Source organism: Chelonia mydas, chromosome 6 (genome assembly GCF_015237465.2).
Source record: "Chelonia mydas isolate rCheMyd1 chromosome 6, rCheMyd1.pri.v2, whole genome shotgun sequence".
Lineage (NCBI taxonomy): Eukaryota > Metazoa > Chordata > Testudines > Cheloniidae > Chelonia > Chelonia mydas.
In genome coordinates this window covers 69,613,968-69,634,503 of record NC_051246.2, presented here as the reverse complement: position 1 = coordinate 69,634,503, position 20,536 = coordinate 69,613,968, and the positions used below count along the sequence as shown (strand labels likewise).

Below are 20,536 nucleotides of genomic sequence, written 5' to 3'. Positions count from 1 at the left end.
AAGGGGTTAAGAAGCTCAAATAACCTGTTTGGCACCTGACCAAAAGGACCAATGGGGAAAGACAATACTTTCAAATCTGGGGGGGGGGGAAGGCTTTGTGAGTGTGTTCTCTTGGGAAGCAGAGAAGCATCAGGTCAGAAAACTCCTTCTCCTATAAACCATCTTAAAATGAATCTCAGTATTGCAAAAAGAGTAAGTAAGGCAAGGCGCGTTAGATCATCTTTTGTTTTAGCTTGTGAATTTTCCCTTTGCTAGAGGGAGGTTTATTCCTGTATTTTGAAACTTTGAAACTAAGCCTAGAGGGAGTTCTGCTGTGTTTTTGAATCTTTTGTTACCCTGTAAAGTTATCTTCCATCCTGATTTTACAGAGATGATTCTTTTACCTTTTTTTCTTTATAATAAAATTCTTCTTTTAAGAACCTGATTGATTTTTTCAGTGTCCTAAGACCCAGGGGGGTTGATCTGTGCTCACTTTGTAACCAGTTGGTTGGGATTATTCTCAAGCCTCCCCAGGAAAAGGGGTGTAAGGGCTTGGGGGGGGGGGGGGATATTTTGGGGGAATAGGAACTCTAAGTGGTCCTTTCCCTGATTCTTTGTCTAAATCACTTGGTGGTGGCAGCATACCGTCCAAGGACAAAGGATTTGTGCCTTGGGAAGTTTTTAACCTAAGCTGGTAGAAATAAGCTTAGGGGGTTTTCATGCGGGTCCCCACATCTGTACCCCAGAGTTCAGAGTGGGGAGGGAACCCTCACAGTGTACAAACTGAAGGCCGGCACTTTCTGTGTGAATAAATTAGGATTCATATAATAATGCTCTGTTGTCTTGACTTGTATGCATGATGTAAAATGCCACTATGTAAGGAAATGGACTAAATGGACCAGTGGAAGAGTGTTTTAGGCTATGAAATGGAAGTATTTCAGGTACTATACAGCCTGGCTTCAGATACAAATTTAAGTTTCTCAGTGGAAGAGTTTTTCAAATGTACTCTTGCCTCTAAAAATCTCTGCTATCCAAGTTTGGGGTGGGGGGGGGGGTTAGTTGTTGGTGCCTGCTGTAACAAAAGGGAAGATTAATTTAAATAAAATAATGCTTGTTCAGCATTCAAGATAAAGAGTCAAGTTTATTTTATCTTTTGGGCCATGCTCACATGAAGAGGAAAAGATTTTTATTCAGAAATTAGCACTATCTGTTTTCCAGTGTTGCCTCCGGTCATCATGGACTGGAAAGCCCCTATAAGAGAATAAGAATAATACATATTATTAGGATAATACCAATTAAACATTTATGTAGTAAATTTTTTTTTAAAGCAAAACTATTAGATAAGATCCTGAGAGCCTCCCTTACTGGATTATAACAATGTAAAGAGAAATCAAATTTTGGACTTAACGTATAGATTCCCCTGCAACACAGGAAGTTAAGATACCATAATGTTAGAACGCAACAAGTTGCCAAAGGCAATTTAAATAAGACTTTAATAAATTAGTTTTAACATTTAAAATGCCTGATCAGACCTTTGTTTACAACAATCACGGTTCATTTTTAATTATTGTATGCACTGTTGTTAGGATATGCCATGCAGACAACATGCAGTGCAGACACAACAGGAGAGCATATACCTGGCGAGCCTACAGCAAAGGCTTCTATTTAAAGCTTTGACCATGGGGTGAAGAGGCAGTTTATAAAATATTTATTGCTTCAGAAATAAACATGAAAACTTTACATAAAAAGTAAAGCATGGGTAAACTGAATATTAAATACAGCTGTCCAGTTAGCCAACTCCCTTTAAAACAAATCCATGAAGTACAGTAAGCTAATGGTTCGAAATTAAACCCAACCTTTATGATTTACCTAATATTTTGTTCCCAGGAGTTCTCCTCTGACTCTGCGGAACTAAAGCATTACTTAAGTTGTGCTGTTACCTGCTGTAAGAATGCTTGTTTTCAAACTACAAGTTTCGAATGAGCTCGTTCTTTAGCTTTATAGCTTGGATGTATAAAGCCCCTTTTGCTTTGTTTTTACTGTTTCTTGTGGTTTTTAGCCACTGGCTGCAGGCTATTTTACCTCTCTTGAAGTGACATTTTGACCTTTTTTAGGCAAATAATTTTAAAACCATGTTCTAGGAGAGAGACAAACATCTGAATTGGGGGAAGAGGAAAGGAGAGAGAAAGCTGTATTGTAACTATATTTCAGCGAAGATTATGCTAGAAAATAATTCAACATCTTACCCCCAATATTTTCCAGGCCTTTTACCACAGTCTCTTTGACCTGTCAATAAAAATAGGTCTTGTTAGTTTTCCCTCCAAAATCAGTGTCTATCTGAAAGGGGCCATGAAATTGCCATAGTACTGACCAAAGATTTTAAAGGCATCCTTTTACTCCACAGGGGAAGGTGCTCCCTTTTGGACCTTGCCCTTTGGTCACGATGAAAGTAGCTATATTGTTCAAGTAGATTATTTTAAACCTGTAGGCTAATAAATCCTTTAAATGAAAGATAGAACATTACTGCAGCTCTGGGTGTACATGAATGTGAAGTTCAAGGAGGATGAGCAGATCAGTTGGGGGACCACATAACATCAATAGGCCTCAGGAGAAAAGATCTGGACAGGGGGGACTTACCCACCATAAAGTAATAGAGTGACTTTTCAAGTCTGGATTAGGACCCTCATGTCAAAAAACTAGGATCTGGCTTTCTCTGAGAATGGTAGAATCTAGGCATCAGTTATGTGTGCTTCTAAAGGACCCAGTTCTATTGCTGTAAAACTAAATTCTCAGTAGCTATATTGCCCTTTCTAAAACAGTGCTGCTATGAAAAAAAGCCTTCTCTCCTGCTGGTAATCGCTCACCTTACCTGATCACTCTCGTTACAGCGTGTATGGTAACACCCATTGTTTCATGTTCTCTGTGTATATAAAATCTCCCCACTGTATTTTCCACTGCATGCGTCCAATGAAGTGAGCTGTAGCTCACGAAAGCTTATGCTCAAATACATTTGTTAGTCTCTAAGGTGCCACAAGTCCTCCTTTTCTTTTTGCGCATACAGACTAACACGGCTGCTCCTCTGAAACCTTCAAGTGTGTTATCACTTCCCTCTCCAAAGTGAGGCACTGCAGTCAAAGTGATTTTGATATGGACAAAGAAATTAGTCTTCCTGAAAGAAGGCTCATGCCTATCAATAAAATATAAAGGTTCAGTTCCTACCTTCAGTTTCCCCTCTTTGATCCACTGACAGAGCTGTAGAATACTAGCTTCTTGTTTGTCCATATAGTTCAATACCAGAAACCTCTCCCTGTGAAAGAAAAGAATGGATGATGATTTAATAACTAGAGTGGCTGCTCAATATATTTCAAAAGCCTTTGAAATCTTTTCAGTTTTATGGGCAAATGTAACAGAAGATTTAGTAGCATAAGCTATAGTTAGATGTAGTTCAGTCAGCTGCTGGGCAAGCTAGCTTATACAATTCTGTACAATGAAAGCTTTAGATGAAACAATGTGGTCTCAGACAAATAATCCTGCCTGTATTTCAAACAGTATTGAAAGGAGGACTAGAAGCCAAGGAGTGCTATTAGAGCAGGGGTGGGCAAACTGTGGGCCAGGGGCCATATTCGGCCCTTCAGATATTTTAATCTGGCCCCGAGCTCCCGCCGGGGAGCAAGGTCCAGGACTTGCCCCATTCCAGCACTCCAGCCAGGGAGCAGGGTGAGGGGCTTGCCCCACTCTGCGTGTGCTGTCGCTCCGTGCGGCTCCTGGAAGCAGCGGCATGTCCCCCCTCTAGTTCCTACACGTAGGAGCAGCCAGGGGATTCTGCATGCTGCCCCTGCCCTAAGCACGACCCCCACAGCTCCCATTGGCTGGGAACCGAGGCCAATGGGAGCTGCAGGGATGGCGCCTGTGGATGGTGGGAGCGCGCAGAGGCGCCTGGCCGTGCCTCTGCGTAGGAGCCGGAGATGGGACATGCTGCTGCTTCCAGGAGCTGCTTGAGGTAAGCGTCACCCAGAGCCTGTACCCCTGACCCACTCCCATCCTCCAAACTCCTCAGTCCCAGCCCGGAGCACCCTCCTGCGCTCCCACCCCCTTATGCCTATCCCCACCCCAGAGCCAGCATCTCCAGCCGAAGCCCTCACCCCCACGCCCTTGCACCCCAACTCTCTGCCCCAGCCTGGAGCCTCCTCATGCACCCTGAACTCCTCATTTCTGGCCCCACCCCAGAGTCTGCACCCCCCAGCTGGAGCCCTCACCCCTCCCGTGCCCCAACCCCCAATTTCGTGAGCATTCATGGCCGACCATACAATTTCCATACCCAGACTTGGCCCTCGGGCCAAAAAGTTTGCCCACCCCTGTACTAGAGAGATCAGCTTAATATGTGACACTAAAATGCAGGTAATTTTTTTTTTTACACTTTTTTTCCCCCTCATCCCAAGTGGAAACAAAAAAGCTAGATGGTGAGGTCATATTAGCTTTCTGGCCCCCACAATTTTGCATCTCATGTCATAGCTGCTGTGGTAATCAGAAGAAACAGCAGTGATACCAGTGCTGACTGGCTGTGACACACTGACAGGATTACCTGAAGGCCCAATTCTCTACTGCCTTTAACTCTGAAGTTTGTTAGGCCTTGTCTACACTGCCACTTTACATTGCTGCAACTTTCTCACTCAGGGGTGTGAAAAAACACCCCCCCCCCCGAGCGCTGCAAGTTTCAGCGCTGTAAAGTGGCAGTGTAGACAGTGCACCAGCGCTAGGAGCCGTGCTCCCATCACTGGTAGCTACTCGCCTCATGGAGGTGGGTTTTTTTACAGCGCTGCTGCTGCGACTACACAGCCACGTTAAAGCACTGACTTCAGTGCAGTATACAACTGTAATTAATGCTTAAGGTGAGAGCAGTGGATCTCAAACCAATATATACACTGTTTATTTCTGAAGCTTGTTCAGGTGTAGAATGCTTCAAGGAATGTGGAGATTTAGTGGGATAAGATGGGAGTGATCCATTAAAGGATTGGAAGTGGTCAACAAAAGACTGAAAAAGTTAGACCTGATGCATTCGTCATCTGTTCTGGATTGTCCTAGCAGGGACCATCCTATAGGATCAGGTAGGCATATCAAACACTATTAATTTCCTGTGATTATGGGGTGGGTATAGAGGGGACCTTGAGCACTAGTAGAGTTTGGTCTTTGCAGTCTTATTTTAGTGTAAGCCTAACTGAGAGCCCACATTAATTTACATTCAGGAATCTTTTTCCTATATATAGTGTGTCATATTTGATATCCTCTTCCCTAATAAAGAAAATCAGTATTAAAAAGAGTAACTTAAAAAGTGGAAGATGCAGTGATCACAATACCTTCCAAGAAGGATTCTACTTAATTTTCTCTCCTCACACACAACTACACTCAGAGACAAGACACTTGCTACAAAACATCTGGTAACACAACCTTCCCCATATTAAAAAGACTGACAGACAGCCAAAGAATAAAGAAAGTGACCACAGGTAAGGCATATATCAGCCAATTAAAATGCTTTTAATTCTGCTATTAGTACTATTCTGCTGTTAGTACCACTTGAAGTCACAATTCTCAGTGTCCTTTCTGCCCATTTAGTGGCCTCCTCACCAAATGTTTATAATACAAACAGCTGTAAAACACAGAATCACCAAGTCCTTCCCTCTGTTTCAGTAATCCACAGTGTTACCATAAAAATGCCTACAGTGGATCCAAAGTCCCTCTCCTGACATCAAATATACTGATAATGTAAATTCAACACATGTGAATTTGTGTGTTCAGTGCACCATGAAGCTGGTGGGGAAGGAGAAATATACCTTGTGATATTCCTTGCTTTCTGTATTTCTTCTACTGCAGGAGGCAGTGGGGGAGGATAAGGTACATCTTTATTATACTGGGAAATCTGTCCACATAGGATGATATGGCTGTTCTGATTCATCTGTTTGAGACAACACAAAATGAGAAATACTACTTTCTTTGCCCTCAAAAAGACACAAGCCTAGTAGAAGTTAATTAGACTATATATGGTAACCATGCAACGAGTATATTGCTCAAAGTCATTTTCCTTAGAAGAAGAGATTGGGAGAAGAATTGTATACATGTGGTCATTCAGCTTGTAACGACATAGCAGGTGGTTTAAAAACAGTGCAGTAGTGGGAGGATAAGACCACTGTACATGTACAATTCAACAAGGTGTTAACTGGGTAACAAATATGAGGGACTGTTACTTTACTGAGTGAGGATGTTTACTGTAAAAGGAGAAACAGTGCAAATACTCAGCTGTGTAATGAAAAATAAAAACCATTCCATGTATCTGTTTTGCAATCTTACACAATTAATAAATGTGAGTTTTCTATTCTATTCTTTTAATTTGTGAAATAGGAGTAAGACAGACCATGTCAATGTAGTCTCTCACTCATGAAAATATGAGTCCCCTCAACCACTTATATATGTGAAGTGCAGTACTTGCCACATTCCAAGTTTTAAACTAAAAAAAAAAGGCACTTTCCTGCTCTCTAGTCCAGCAGTAGAATAGCCTCAACAAAAAATGGGAGATCTTTGACTCCTGTTGCTGGCCCACCAAGTCCCAGAGGGTACCTGCTGTCAAGGGCTGACAGGAGTCACAGATTGCTGGAAATGCATAATATGCAGTAAGGGAACAGTGGGTATCAGGAGTGATTTAACAACTGTAATTAACTCTCCCCAACTATTTCCTTGATTGACCCTGGCAGCATTCAGATTGCCCAAATACTCTGAAAGTATTCTTCTAGTAAATATTACTACTAGTAAAGCTTGAGTAAGAATGATAATCCATTTCCCCCCCTTCCCAGGAACTCCAAGTGATGTTTTCAGGAGGTGGGAAAACAATAACCAATTACTCAAACTGAGTAAACCTCATTCAGCTGATGATCTGGATTATCATGATAAGGGTTTTCCTGAGAGAAGAGTTTCATTGACTGTCTCACTAAGGTCTTGACAAGTGTCCCTATTTTCTCCCCTTCCCACCTCCAACTCTGGTGATACTACCAGAGAGGATTGGTTAAGACCCTCACTAGAGCCTAGCAATGTTACTCCTTAACCAGCTAGAGATTATCAAAGTTGAAAAACAACAGTAATTGCCCTCTCAGACAGGCACCGTTGCTAAGGTACTCCCTTGTCCCTGCTGGTTAGGGGAGTAAGACACCAGAAGTAGAAATCAAACTCAGGACTCCTGCATCACAATGCAAAATGGCTACTGCTAGGCCATCAGGCCAGTCCAGCATGATAGGCTTATGTCTCTGATGTTTGGACAGTTTGACTCAATCGCATTCAGTATGTCAGGTACATGTGGGAAGGGAAGGTTTTCCTATCTTTCAGCAATTAATGCAGGCTGGTTTATATTACGCTCATTCCAAAAGATGCATGAAGAATTTGGGAGGCGGTGGGGGTATAAACAGGACAGCTGGTATAGGCACCTGATTTATAACTGCATCACTGATGTCTCCACCAACATTATCAAAGTAAACATCCACGCCAGCTGGGCAGAGTTCATGCAGCTGCTCTGCCACATTCCCCTTTTTGTAATTGATAGCCGCATCAAACCCCATTTCTGAGACCAAAATGGAGCACTTCTCATCTGTACCACAGATTCCTACCACTCTCGAGCAGCCCTCTAGGCGGCCAATCTGCAAAAACACCATAAACAAAACAGTGAGGCCATCAATTTGCCCACATTTCAGTACCCTGTAATCACTAGAATTTTAAGCAGCAGAATTACAGACACCAGTACTTTAGGGGCTGAATACAATTTAAGACTGCCAAATATCAAGCACCATTTCCCCTCCAGTAATTGGGTCTCCAGTAAAAAGACTGGAAAATCAAAATGTAAATATACTCTGATTTTATGTATTTGTTCAAATGCTGTGGTGTAACAGTTCATGTTTGAATTGGACTTGTTTTAAGTTTACTTGTTGGATGCTGTGTATATACCTTACTCAGGAAAGCTTGGGAGGATAAATAATATTACTACCTTTTTAGAGAACTGTATACCAATAAAATATAAAAAATGGATAGGAAAGGATAGGACAGGTCCATCAACGGCTGTTAACCAGGATGGTCAGGGACACAACTCCATGCTCTCGGTGTCCATAAGCCTCTGATTGCCATGCTCTCGGTGTCCCTAAGCTTCTGGACAACAGGGGACGGATCATTCAATAATTGCCCTTTTCTGTTCATTCTTTCTGAAGCATCTGGCTTCGGCCACTGCCAAAAGACAGGATACCGGACTAGATGGACCATTGATCTGACCCAGTTTGGCCATTCTTATGTAATGTCATCCAAAGCAACACATGAAAGTATTTACTATGCTTTTCACTGGCCATATCATCCTAATGCAGGGGTGAACACATCCATACTCCAGCAGCCTTGCACACAACATTTGGTAAGAATGTACCTTATCATAACGTTCCAAAGTCCATAAGATGGACAACTAAACACTACAAAAATCTGGAAAAATATTTTTCAAAATGAAAATTAGTGTATTAACTAAAACAGGTAGGCAATTAGAAGTTGGGGGCAGACTACTATGCAGTAAATCAGTTTGTTTACTTTCAAGCCAGTGACAAAATAATCATCACACTCAACTTTTCCCCTCCCAGTTTCAAGAACCTGAAGTTCTACACCTAAATACATTCAGCATAAATACCACCCCCCCATTGACTGTGAGTCAAATTTACAGATGAAATAAGCAAGTGGGTGTAACTCCAGTGAAATCAGTGAAGTTACAAGAATGCACATCTCACAAGACAGAACTTAGAAGTAATAGCTCATTCTCTTGCAAATCTTAAATCTGTTTACCTGACCAGCCAGAGAACCACAGGCACCAGCAGCCCCACTGACAACCATTGTCTGATTGGCACCTAGAGACACATGCCCCTTCTCTTTTATTCCTAGAAAGGACGTCAGCCCAGTAATGCCAGCTGCACCAAGAAAGTAGGAGAGGTGTCCATCAACAAGTTGTGGATCAAGCTACACAAGAAAAAAGAATTTTAAGTGACATTTTGGATTATTATTATTTGTTGACTGCAGATTTTAGGATGACCACATTTTAAATAAACACAAGTACAAAATAACCCAGGCTGTTTAGTTCAGACAAAGTACAAACCAGTATTCAGAAACCTCCTGTGCACTAACTGTCAGACCTACTATAATACTTCAATAACAAGGTAACAAAAAAGGGGAACATAAATAGGATTTTTTTTCCAAAATGCTTTTAACAAAAAGTCACTCACAAGAAACATAACTATTTTTAGCAATTAGATGGTAAGATGTAAAATTATGCCATGGTCAAATACCAGTTCGGAGATAGAAAATAGTTAACAATGTTGAACTACACCCATGATGGCCTGAAGGATGTTCAGCAGGGTTGCCATATCTTGGAGTTGAGTTAATGAATCAAATAGTCCTAAAACAAATGTTTCCAGAAAGCCAAGTTCTACCTCAAGTTGCAGAAGTTTTCTATTGTGAAAATGCAATATATTAAATACTGTATGTGCAGAGGGGCCAAGTTATAGCCATTACAGAACTGTGACTTTGAATAGCCTTACCTTTGTGGGTGTGCTTGAGATTTTACAAGGTTTCACTAATGTATGCTTTTTGCATTTAATACACAATGTGTTAGAATCATAGAATATTAGGGTTGGAAGAGACCTCAGGAGGGCATCTAGTCCAATCCCCTGCTCAAAGCAGGACCAACACCAATTAAATTAAGAACATAGTAGTAAGATATATTGGTGATCAGGTGTCAAAAGTTCTACCTGGAGTTTGCATGATTAATGGACAAACCTTAACAGCAGCATCAGAAAAGATGCTGATGAATTTAACATTGGATTGTTAGTGGCAGGAAAAGGAATTCTAATTGCTTCTTACAAGGAAAAGAGAAATTAATGTAGACTTTGCCAAACATAATTTGATCTGCTTTGTAGTAACTGGTTGCTTTATTAGCACTGCTTTGTTCTTGACATATCTCTAAAATAAAAGAATCAATTGTCACATGCAAACAAAAGATTTTTTTTTTAAATGTAGAAAAATAGTGTACACACTAACTTAATTTTCTATAGTTCAGTATGTTACCTTTTGGAGGAGTCTTCCATCTAGAATGACCTTTGTCTGCCAGGGCCAGTTGAAAGAAGTTATAATATCTCCTTTAGCAAAGTTAGCGTGTTTGCTGTCCTCCACAACCCCGATGCCCCCACCATCAGCCACCTCAGACAACTGCCAGGGCAAGAGGTAATCAGAACCTGTGTCTTCATTCATGCGGCAGCGCTAAAAGACAAGGCTCTAGTGAGGAGATTCTTGCATGATGATGTACATGAGTTTTCTTTACATGTTCAGTAACTTGGGGTGGAATGCATTTAACAACAAAGCACAAAGGGCTACTCCAAAAATCTTTCAATAAGAACTCCACTTTCACCTTCTTTTCTTAATTCTTTATTTCTCCTTTCATTCATTCACATAGATACAAAGGGAGGACATTTTATTTTCCACAGTAGTGTCACCACAAACACACACGCTGAAGCACCACACCACACACAAACTTCTAGCCAATGAGGACTTGAGATTCTCTTCAAACCCAATCAACAGTACTTAATCAGATGAAGAGAACTTTATACAGAAACATGGGGTACTCCTCCACTAGAAGGGGCCAAGAATACTGCTCTTGCATAATCATAGCTCCTGCCAGCCCAGGGAATAGGAGCCCAGGATCAATAATCAAAGCTGGGTCTTGTGTGTAGGGTTACCAATTTTGGTTGGGCATATTCCTGGAGGTTTTATCGCAAGACAGTCTTTAATTGGAGACTCCAGGAGAATCCTGGAGGGTTGGCAACCCTATTCTCATGTAACCATGCAAATCATTATTAGTAGGCCACTAACCCAGACCCCAGAATGGTTGGTTTAAGATATTATGGGTTTAATATGAAATGTCATGGTTATGTTTTGAATATGATTTCCTATTTCTTCCTTCTGTGAAAACATCTGGGCCACTTGAGTTCAGCTGCCCTATTGGACCCTAAATTTATTTTTTTTCATTAGAAATCGAGCATTGAAAGTGGATGTTGAATCATAAATTGTTGCTGGAAAGGTAGCTGGGCTCTTGGGGGACAGGAATGCCATCTTTCACACCTCCCTCCCATCTCTGCTTCCTCCACATCATTCCTGATCTGCCTCTTCTGGGTGGGTGTTGGTGTTGCTGCTACCTCCTTTAATGGCACAGATGGGGGACTGACCTTCAGGTTGCTGTCATTGGCCTCTTGCTGTCTCACAACCTAGGCCTAGAGTGCAGGCTGGAGTGAATCCTGAGACCCAGATAGTTGTGCTAGATTCTGTGGTGGGCTGGCAGTACTAACTCTGCTGGATTTTCTATTAGAATTTCTGCCAAATTAAGGACAGACTATTCTGTAGAGAGCTGCTGCTGCTACTCGGTTTCAGAGCAAAACTGTGGTGCCTAAAGCCCATGGCTGTGGGCCTTCTATGATTAGGGGAATCTAGAAATGTCAGGGTTCTCCCATCTTTCCTTTATATTCTGAAAAAGAGAGTATGTCTAGTCCTTTTCTTCATGAAGGTTGAACATTTTATTTTACAGGTCCATGAAAAAATTGCTAAGGGTGGCTCTGCCTAGTTCCACCCCCAAATCCAAAGCGATCCCAACTATATATTGTTCATATGGAAGGGCTTCTGCAGGTATTGGTAGAAGGGTGAGGGAGCATTAGACAGCCTCACTGGCCCCTCCACATGCTGTGTTTGTTTTTTCTTTGCTCCCTCCTACACCATCCAGAGCAGAGGAGCACCTGGCCCCACATATGTAAGTAAAAACTGGATAACTAAATAGAATTTAAGTACTAATTTTGTGCTTGGAAATAAGGTCCAGATCTTCAAAGGTATTTAGGCACTGTTTCCCATGGAGTTCAGCACCTAAATACCTCTGAGGGTCTGGGCCTCGCTGACTGCTTTCTATGAGTATCAGGGAATTTTGATTTTTGCTTCTGCCCCACCCCATGACTATATATAACCCCATTCTTATATATAAAAACCTATATAAGCCACAGGCACATTAATGCCAAATTCCCCCCGAATATAACTCCACAGAAGTGAATGGAGTTATATCAGGGATAAGTTTGGCTCACAGTTTGTGTAGTTCACACACTAAACATCCTGGTTGGCACGGAGGTAAAATCATTTTTAGAAAATCTCCTGACGTTGCCTCAATTCTTTCACTTACCATGTAAGGGTCCACAGAGAGGTAGAGGGTTCGAGTTTGTACCTGTCCATCTGTGATTTTCTCTGGTAGGGGGACTGCTTCTATTCGGAAGTTTTCTGCCACTGGCACACCATTTTTACCTAGAATTATTTTAAGGTGAAGCAAAAAAAACAACCTCCAAACAAATCAGTAATAAAACCTTTGCTCTTTCTTTTTAAAAAATTGAGGCCTTTTATTTAAATGTTCTGCTTCCTTTTTTAGTAAATAATTTAACTTTTTAAGTGGACTAAAATTCACAAAATTCCAGTTTGACATAGTATTCTTACATAGTATGTCTTGATTATTTATTTCTCTGAAACAAAAGAAATAAAAGGAGTTTTATGTACCCCGGTAAATATTTCCAAGGGTCTTTTCAGCAAGGGAGAAACTGACTTACAGCTTCATCTTGCAGGGTGGTGAGAACCCTAACCCTGATCCATGCATGCACTTAACTTCACAATTGGAAGACAGGACACTGGGATAGATGAACCATCGCTCTGACACAATACAGCACTTCTCATGTTCGAGTACCCATGCATTAGTGTTTGCAGGATCACGGCCACAGTTTTTTTTGGACTGAACACGTACCTTTGCATTTTCTCATATTAGCATTCAAAAAGGCTAACAAGAATACTTTTTAAAATGTAGCATATAACTTTGCACAGAAGATACATTTAACAAATTGGAGGCTAAAAAATTAACCTCCTTAATAAATGAATTATTCGTAGTCATTTTATTCTTAGATCAATTTTCCAAATTAGTCTAAGTTTCCATAGGAAGCAAAACAAAAAGAATGTGTCTTAAGGTTTTTTTTGTTGCAAAGACAGTCTTGATAACCTAAATCAGTTTGCCTCGCAGAATGGTCTTCAGCCACCCACAAACTGCAGAAAAGGTAAATTCACCATTTTCCCCAACCCCATTCACTCAAGTGGGATGTGAACGTCAATGTGTGCAGAGGACAATTTCAATGCTCTTAAGTAAGGACAGCTGGATTTGAGACGCTTTAAAAATGCTGCTCCCAGTTCTGCTCTCATACTAGCTTTACACCAATATAACTCACTTATGGCAACGGAATTTTTCCTGATTTGCACTGGTGTAAGTGAGAAAGGAATCAGATCCATGGTGCCTAATTTTGCTCTAAATTACACACATGCAATACTACTGAATTGCACCTGTGTAACGGGAGAATTATGCTGTTTTTATACTTTTCATTCTGAAATTAGGAAGCGTCAAGAGTAATTGAGAAAAATTAAAAAACAAAAACCAGTACCCAAACACACTCACTAATTTTATTCATTTAACATAGTTTATTAAAAGACACATGAAAATATAATTGATAAGTATACATATAATTTGGGACAGAAAATATATTCATGCTAATATTTTTTTTACACATAATGATAAGTTCACTTTACTGCATCACAGTCTGGACAGTCAGGTTAGGAACCCAACACCACTCCTAAATTCTGAACAGTCCCAGAGCTATAAAGTTTTATCAGGGCAGGTAAGAAAAATGTGGCAGAGATCAAATCCAAACTTGGCTCATATAAATTGAGTTGTTCTTATTTTCCAAAGACAATGACATACTTGTGTAGCGACAAAATTCTGATTAGCCCCTCACTCTAAAACACAGAGGTGGCATTGGACCAGTTTCTCTGGTCTGGTACAGCCTCTCTGTGCCATTTCCAGAAACCTGGTGGATCTGGCCAGATGGACTCTATACCACTTCCTTTTGTGGCCTCCCTTGACACAGAAGTCTTGCCAGAGAAAAGACAGTGTGGCCAGAGTGCCAGTATGCTTTAGATATTCCTCACTGCCACAACAGCCCTTTGGGGCCATAAGCAACTATGCTTAACTTAGAAAAGTCCAGATGCTGTGGTAATTCCCAGGATTAGAGAGCTTCTCTCCAGGGTCTGTGCTAAGTGCCCCGCAGCCAGACCTAAGAACTGGGGCCATTTCTGGCGTTAACTGAACAAATTTAGGTCATTGATTGATCCTTCACTCACTTTAGAGAAACACCTATCTACAGGAGATACCGCTGTCGTTTTTACCTGCAAAAACTATTTCCAAACTGAGAAACATCCAAAAATGTCAACATTTTTACTGGTTCTGCAGCAGCAAACTAATAAACACTATTCCAAGAGTTGTTCTGACATCTACAGTGATGCAAGTGCATAAGCAAAGAAGTAAACAACAAACAACAACAAAAGCCATGTAAATTTCAAGCTCTTTAGAAACATGGGAGGAAGCAGAGATTCAAAATTTGCCAAAAGAAAAGGACAAAAGTCAGCAGAGAAGCATATTATTTTCAATCATCTCAATTACAAACAGCAGAGTAAAATGAGAACAAATTTTAAAGCTAAAAAGCAGTAAATGATAGCATGCCTTTGGCTATTGCGACTGAGTCACTAATGTTACACCTAACTCTATAATACATATGGACTGTGTTTTTTCTTGCCTAAAAGTTTGAAGACTGCTCAATAACTACACTGCTATTATAAACCTCTTTTTCTATTGCACATTACTTTCTGTAAATATCTCATGTTACTTTCCTCCATTTCCCTCCCCATTTAGGAGTATTACGCAATTATACAAAATACACTGATCTTTTGTTAGAAATAAATACATACCAGGACGTGAGTTCAACACCACTCTTTGTATAATCATTACCACTTTGGCAGGAATTCCACGCTGTATGTCAGTAACCCTGTAAAGCAAAAGCTGTTTGAAATGCATGTCAAATGTATACAATTTTCTTACTGAGAAACATTTTGGGGGTGAAGTATTCAGTAATTTGAAACTCAGAGAAAAACCATTTAAATTCCACATGTGGGTCCAATGGAGAGCAAAACATTCAAGTGCTCTCATAGACAGTGGCTGTGGCTGAAGTCACAACTGACTACAGACAGCTGCATATCTTTTGCTTCTTGAGGTGGGAGAAGCCTGCCATCCTTCACTTTTGCTCTGCAACTATTCTGTTAGCAAGGATAATGATGGGAAACTGATTAAGGAATACAGAGTGTGAAAGAAACAGGAAAAGAGCTAAATGAGAAAAATTTACCCAGAATGAATGATTAACTTATTTTTAAAATGACTGACTTCAGTAGGGTAATGATTTCACTCCCAGTTCCTTTAAACTTACAAATGAAGCCCATGCTTAACTGTCTCTGCTGACAGGTATACCAGATATGTTAGAAAAAACTCTCTCTTTCAGCATAGCTGGTTTTTCTTGACATGAACTGGCATTCCATAGAAAACTATTGTTAAAATGAATTCAAATTTCAGCAGCAAAGGGAGTAAAAAAAGATTAGCTGTGAAGGTCTGGTCCCATTTAAGTTAATGGAATTTTGTCATCTACTTTGACAGAGCCAAGATTTCACCCCGTAGCCCAATGACGTCTTCTGGAAAGGCTTTTGGAGACAACTAAAGGTCTCAATCCTGAAAACACACATGCAATTTTACATATGCGTATCATCCCACTCAACTCAATGTCAGGTAGTTTGGACCCAAAAATTAGCGTTTGGAAATAAGTTTTATAAAATATATATTATCTGTAAAAACTGAAAAAGGTTTTGTTTATATTTAAATATTCCTCTGCAGTGATTGCAACACAAATCCAAACACCACTGTAATACTATGTGAAATCAGGAAGTAAAACAGCCTCGTGTGCTTTACTTTTTACCCTTCATTCATTCAGTTTGGACAATTAAACAGCAGTAAAAGTGAAAAACAAATTAGATTTATTTAAAAAATCCAAAAACCACAAACCCTTTTTAATATCTCATATTAATTACAGATTTCAGAGTAGCAGCCATGTTAGTCTGTATCCACAAAAAGAAAAGGAGTACTTGTGGCACCTTAGAGACTAGCAAATTTATTTGAGCATAAGCTTTCGTGAGCTACAGCTCGCTTCATCGGATGCATGCAATGGAAAATACAGTGGGGAGATTTTATATACACAGAGAACATGAAACAATGGGTGTTACCATACACACTATAACGAGAGTGATCAGGTAAGGTAAGCTATTACCAGCAGGAGAGAAAAAAAAACAAACCTTTTGTAGTGATAATCAAGGTGGGCCATTTCCAGCAGTTGACAAGAATGTGTGAGGAACAGTGGGGGGGGAGGGGAAGAATAAACATGGGGAAGTAGTTTTACTTTGTGTAATGACACATCCACTCCCAGTCTTTATTCAAGCCTAAGTTAATGGTGTCCAGTTTGCAAATTAATTCCAATTCAGCAGTCTCTCCTTGGAGTCTGTTTCTGAAGTTTTTTTGTTGAAGAATTGCCACTTTTAGGTCTGTAATCGAGTGACCAGAGAGATTGACTGGTTTTTGAATGTTATAATTCTTGACATCAGATTTGTGTCCATTTATTCTTTTACATAGAGACTGTCCAGTTTGGCCAATGTACATAACTCCTTTTCATATTAATTAATGTCCCTATTAAAAAAATGAAAAACACTGAGGTACCTAATCTAATTTCAGTATGGATTTATATCCATGTTAAGGGAGGGTAAACATACACCCCAACATACAAATATATAGCTAAATATAGAGAAATAAGATTAGACAGCTCATTACATTGAACAACCTAAGGTGAAGGGATGTACGTAGGTCTCACACAGTCAAGTAAAAGGTAGACATGCCAGTGACATCAATAAATAAATAAATTACATTGCACTAAAGACTGCCATTTAAGATATGTTTTTCAATATGAGGTAAGAGACAGCAATATAAGGCAACTCAAGTATTGCTCTCCATGAAGAGGAGGGAAGAAATATCAGGTCTTTGCTTCAGCAGCACATTCTCTTCTGAGAAGGGTCAAGGGCAGGGGTGAAAGTAAGGGGGTACAGGTCGGTACGGCGTACCGGTAAAAGGCAGCCGCCAGTACTAGCCCCTACCACTGACTTTAAAGTCACTGCCCCTTTTGCGCCCCCTCGCCCCCCATCGGCAGCCCTGCCGGGTCCCTACCAGCAGGGCCGCCAATGGGGAGGCACAAAAGGGGCAGTGATGACCCGGCAGGGCTGCCAATGGGGGTTGCAGAAGGGGCAGTGATGGCAGCACTTAACATCACTGTTCTTTTTGCCCCCGGCTGCCGATGGTGGGGGAGGAGGAAAGTAGCAGCTGCCCTGGGGCCACAATTTTAAAGGGCCTGGGGCTCCAGCTGCCGCCACTGCTACTGTGGCAGCACCGGTTGGAGCCCTGGGCCCTTTAAATCACTGCTGGAACCCCCGGTGGCACGGGCCAGGGAGTGCAGATGGGAGACACTGACCCCCAAGCCCTGCCCCTTCCACCCAAGGCCCTGCCCCTTCTGGGAGGGCCAGAGCGGCCCGTACCAGTAAGAGCTGGATTTTATTTTCACCCCTGGTCAAGGGTGAGGAAGAATTTTACACCACTAGAACTGTTTTCCTGGGTGGTTTCCCCTTGCATTTCAACGGGGGAATGAAATAGAGGACTGGACATTTGTGTCCAGCACTGACTGAGTCTTTGCTACTGAAAATGCCATGGTGATCGATGTGATATAAACCTAATTAATAAAGAGAAAATTACAATCTCATGGACTTCCAGGATTAAGAATAAAAATAAAAATGTTCCTCTTGCTAATATCTGGATTACATACTTCTTGCTCAGCTATGCTCCATAAACATTAACCTCCATTAGCATCAAGGACATTAAAAAATAAAACATGATACCTGATATCTCTGTCACAATGTTTATTTTGTTGATGAGAACAACTAATCAGATTTAGTGATCATTTTTTCTTTCTGGACTCATCTGTTTAGTTTGGAGTGCTTGTTCAAGACTTTATTCTTGAATGTTAGAAAATACAAAAAGTAAAATAAGCGTGTGTGTGTGTGTTTTATATATAAATAAATGGGGGGGATTGAGCATAACAAGAATATGCACATCTCCTCTCCTAAATGGGGTAGGAATGAACATATGCAGGTCCCTCTCCCTTTCTCAAAAAGAAAAAAAACCAAATGCATGGCCTCCCATCTATATTTGATATATGCATGGGGTGTAATATTTGTGTTTATTTGCCATTATATTTTCAAATGCTGTTTATGAGAATAAAATTACACGAGATCTGGATTTCTTCTGATATTTCAGTTCCCAAGTGGTGCAAAACTATGAAATGTGGCATTCTTAAACACCAGCTTAGTGAGCTTGCTGTTATGGGCCCTCCATAGAGTCTCTCCTCTTCAAGTCTGATCCATCCACAAAAGCCAGTCACCACTGGATCCATCCACTAAAGCCAGTTGGCTGCTCTGAGGGTGAGGAAGGAGGTGGCTGATTTGCCACCACAAATGTTACAGATTATTTTAAATGTTTGTATATTGATTTATCAGCCGCTGGTATTATACCCAACTCATATCTATGAATAATTACACTGTATATGGTAGCCCACACAGCTCTCCACAACAAAACCAAGTTACCACAGTGTAGTTAACAACACATAAAAACTTTGTAACTTTTGTTATGGCTGCAAGTTTACCAAATAATGTTACAGTTAAAATCTAAACATTTAAAAGTACAGAGATTAACATTTAAGAGAAGGTTCATAAATATTCAAATATCCATAGAGTTTCTTAACTAAACATACAGATGTAAACTATGAAGAACAGTAGCCCAGTGGCAAGGGTACTAGCCTAGAACTTGGGAGAGCTCAGTTCAACTCCTACTCTGCCACAGATGTGCCTTGATGTGGCCCTCTGCACCATTTAATCCCTAGACAGAATTGGAAAAGGGGTGTCTGCAGACAGCATAAATGCACAGTTCCCATGCACCGCAGAATAATTCACCATCTTACTACTGCATAAACCTTTATGAAGGACTGCAATGGGAATGAACTAAGGAGGAGTCAAGGGATCCACATTTATGCTGATCCAGTGGCCCAAACATCCCATGCAACTGGTATGAAGAGCTGTCACTTTCATAGCCCATAGGCTGAAATAGTAGCCATGGGAGTCTCTGCAGCAGCCCCACTCAACAGCTCTGGGTTTTGGGTATAAGGAATGGATTTCACCTCCAAAAATCTCTCCACACTCCACCCACTTAAAGCCTAAATTCCCAGGTTTTATGTAGGTGTAATGGATTTCACCCACAGACATCATGTAGTTATTTTAATATGGGCTTGAGAGAGAAATTACGTTTGTGTGTGCATATTTTTGACAATCTTTGTAATTCTGAAGTCAATACGCAATTGTATTATGAGAATGGAAAGAGTATTAACAAGGGCCAATTAGTAATTCTTAAATATATATGTATTTCTACCCTCCCCAACACCTGCTCTGTATTGTGGCACGCAGTAAGTGCAGACCTCAAAATATTCAGCTCCATCTGGAAATTCCAGTGTGTTAGTGAGTGTTGAAGTTATTTAAACATATTCTTACCACCTTAGCATCAATGCATTTTTTAAAATCACTGATTAACAAACAAAAATATTAAAACACAGGAAAACAGCACATTTGCAGGAGTGCACAGGAAGATGAGAGAGAGAGAGGGGGGCATCTAAGGAGCAAAATTTTAGATTACTTATTTGAAGGTCTGAAGTTCTTGGGGGACAGGAATACCGTTAATATCTGAATTCAGCTTACTGATCTGTGGTTGATAAACTTGTACAGCAATGCCATTTGGAGACCTTCTCTGATATAGTGAGTGGGTGGTGAGAGACTAAGGGGGAAGATGGTGATTGAAGTGTCACTGTATGGCAGCTGTCACAGTAAAAGATAATTATGGAGATGGACATTTATTTCTCAGTACAACTGCACTTATTCCAGGCTGCAAGCCAATAAACCATTACACAAGTTAAAAATGCTGGACACATTAATATCACAATGTAACATGAAGCACCAATATCTTCCAACATTAAAAAGCAATAGAGACTTCATAAGAAAAAAATAGGGTCACACCTTTTAGCACCATTGGATTATGGGAGTCTTTTGCAGGGACTGAAAGGAAAAATATTTTTCTTTAAAAAGTGAAAAAAAAGAGTATTTACATTACTGCCTTGAATACATGTGTCATGTCAATATGAATGCCATTTCTAAGGAAAATTGTATTGGTTCAGTTCTTTGGGATAAGATGCTGCACACACTAACACATTAGACTTTTCAAATAATAATGGATTGAGTGTATTAATTGAGAATGTTCTTTTATCACATTCAGGGTATAAATTACAGCAAGGTTAAAAAGCCATGACTGAATGCCAGCAGCATTTGAGTCATGCTACAGCAGCATTAGAGAGTGTAACAGCAATATCCCCAG

General features: G+C 40.5%; 1 protein-coding gene across 7 annotated transcripts in view; it reads right to left on the bottom strand.

Moving 5' to 3' along the window:
- PTGR2 (prostaglandin reductase 2) overlaps positions 1-20,536 on the bottom strand; it is a 33,094-nt gene that overhangs the window by 3,418 nt on the left and 9,140 nt on the right. For 2 of the 7 annotated variants that reach the window (XM_037900365.2, XM_037900366.2), the window contains exons 2-8: positions 14,896-14,972; positions 12,248-12,366; positions 10,102-10,293; positions 8,827-8,997; positions 7,446-7,655; positions 5,808-5,929; positions 2,943-3,286 (exon numbers count right to left, since the gene is read on the bottom strand). In XM_037900365.2, the coding sequence (XP_037756293.1) occupies positions 2,980-3,286; positions 5,808-5,929; positions 7,446-7,655; positions 8,827-8,997; positions 10,102-10,293; positions 12,248-12,366; positions 14,896-14,932 (1,158 nt within the window). In that variant the 5' untranslated portion in view covers positions 14,933-14,972 and the 3' untranslated portion in view covers positions 2,943-2,979. Of the gene's footprint in view, positions 1-1,100; positions 1,231-2,225; positions 2,266-2,942; positions 3,287-5,807; positions 5,930-7,445; positions 7,656-8,826; positions 8,998-10,101; positions 10,294-12,247; positions 12,367-14,895; positions 14,973-18,349; positions 18,560-20,181; positions 20,206-20,536 lie in introns of those variants that run through there. The other 5 variants (XM_043548688.1, XM_043548686.1, XM_043548685.1 and 2 more) reach the window with 5 other exon arrangements.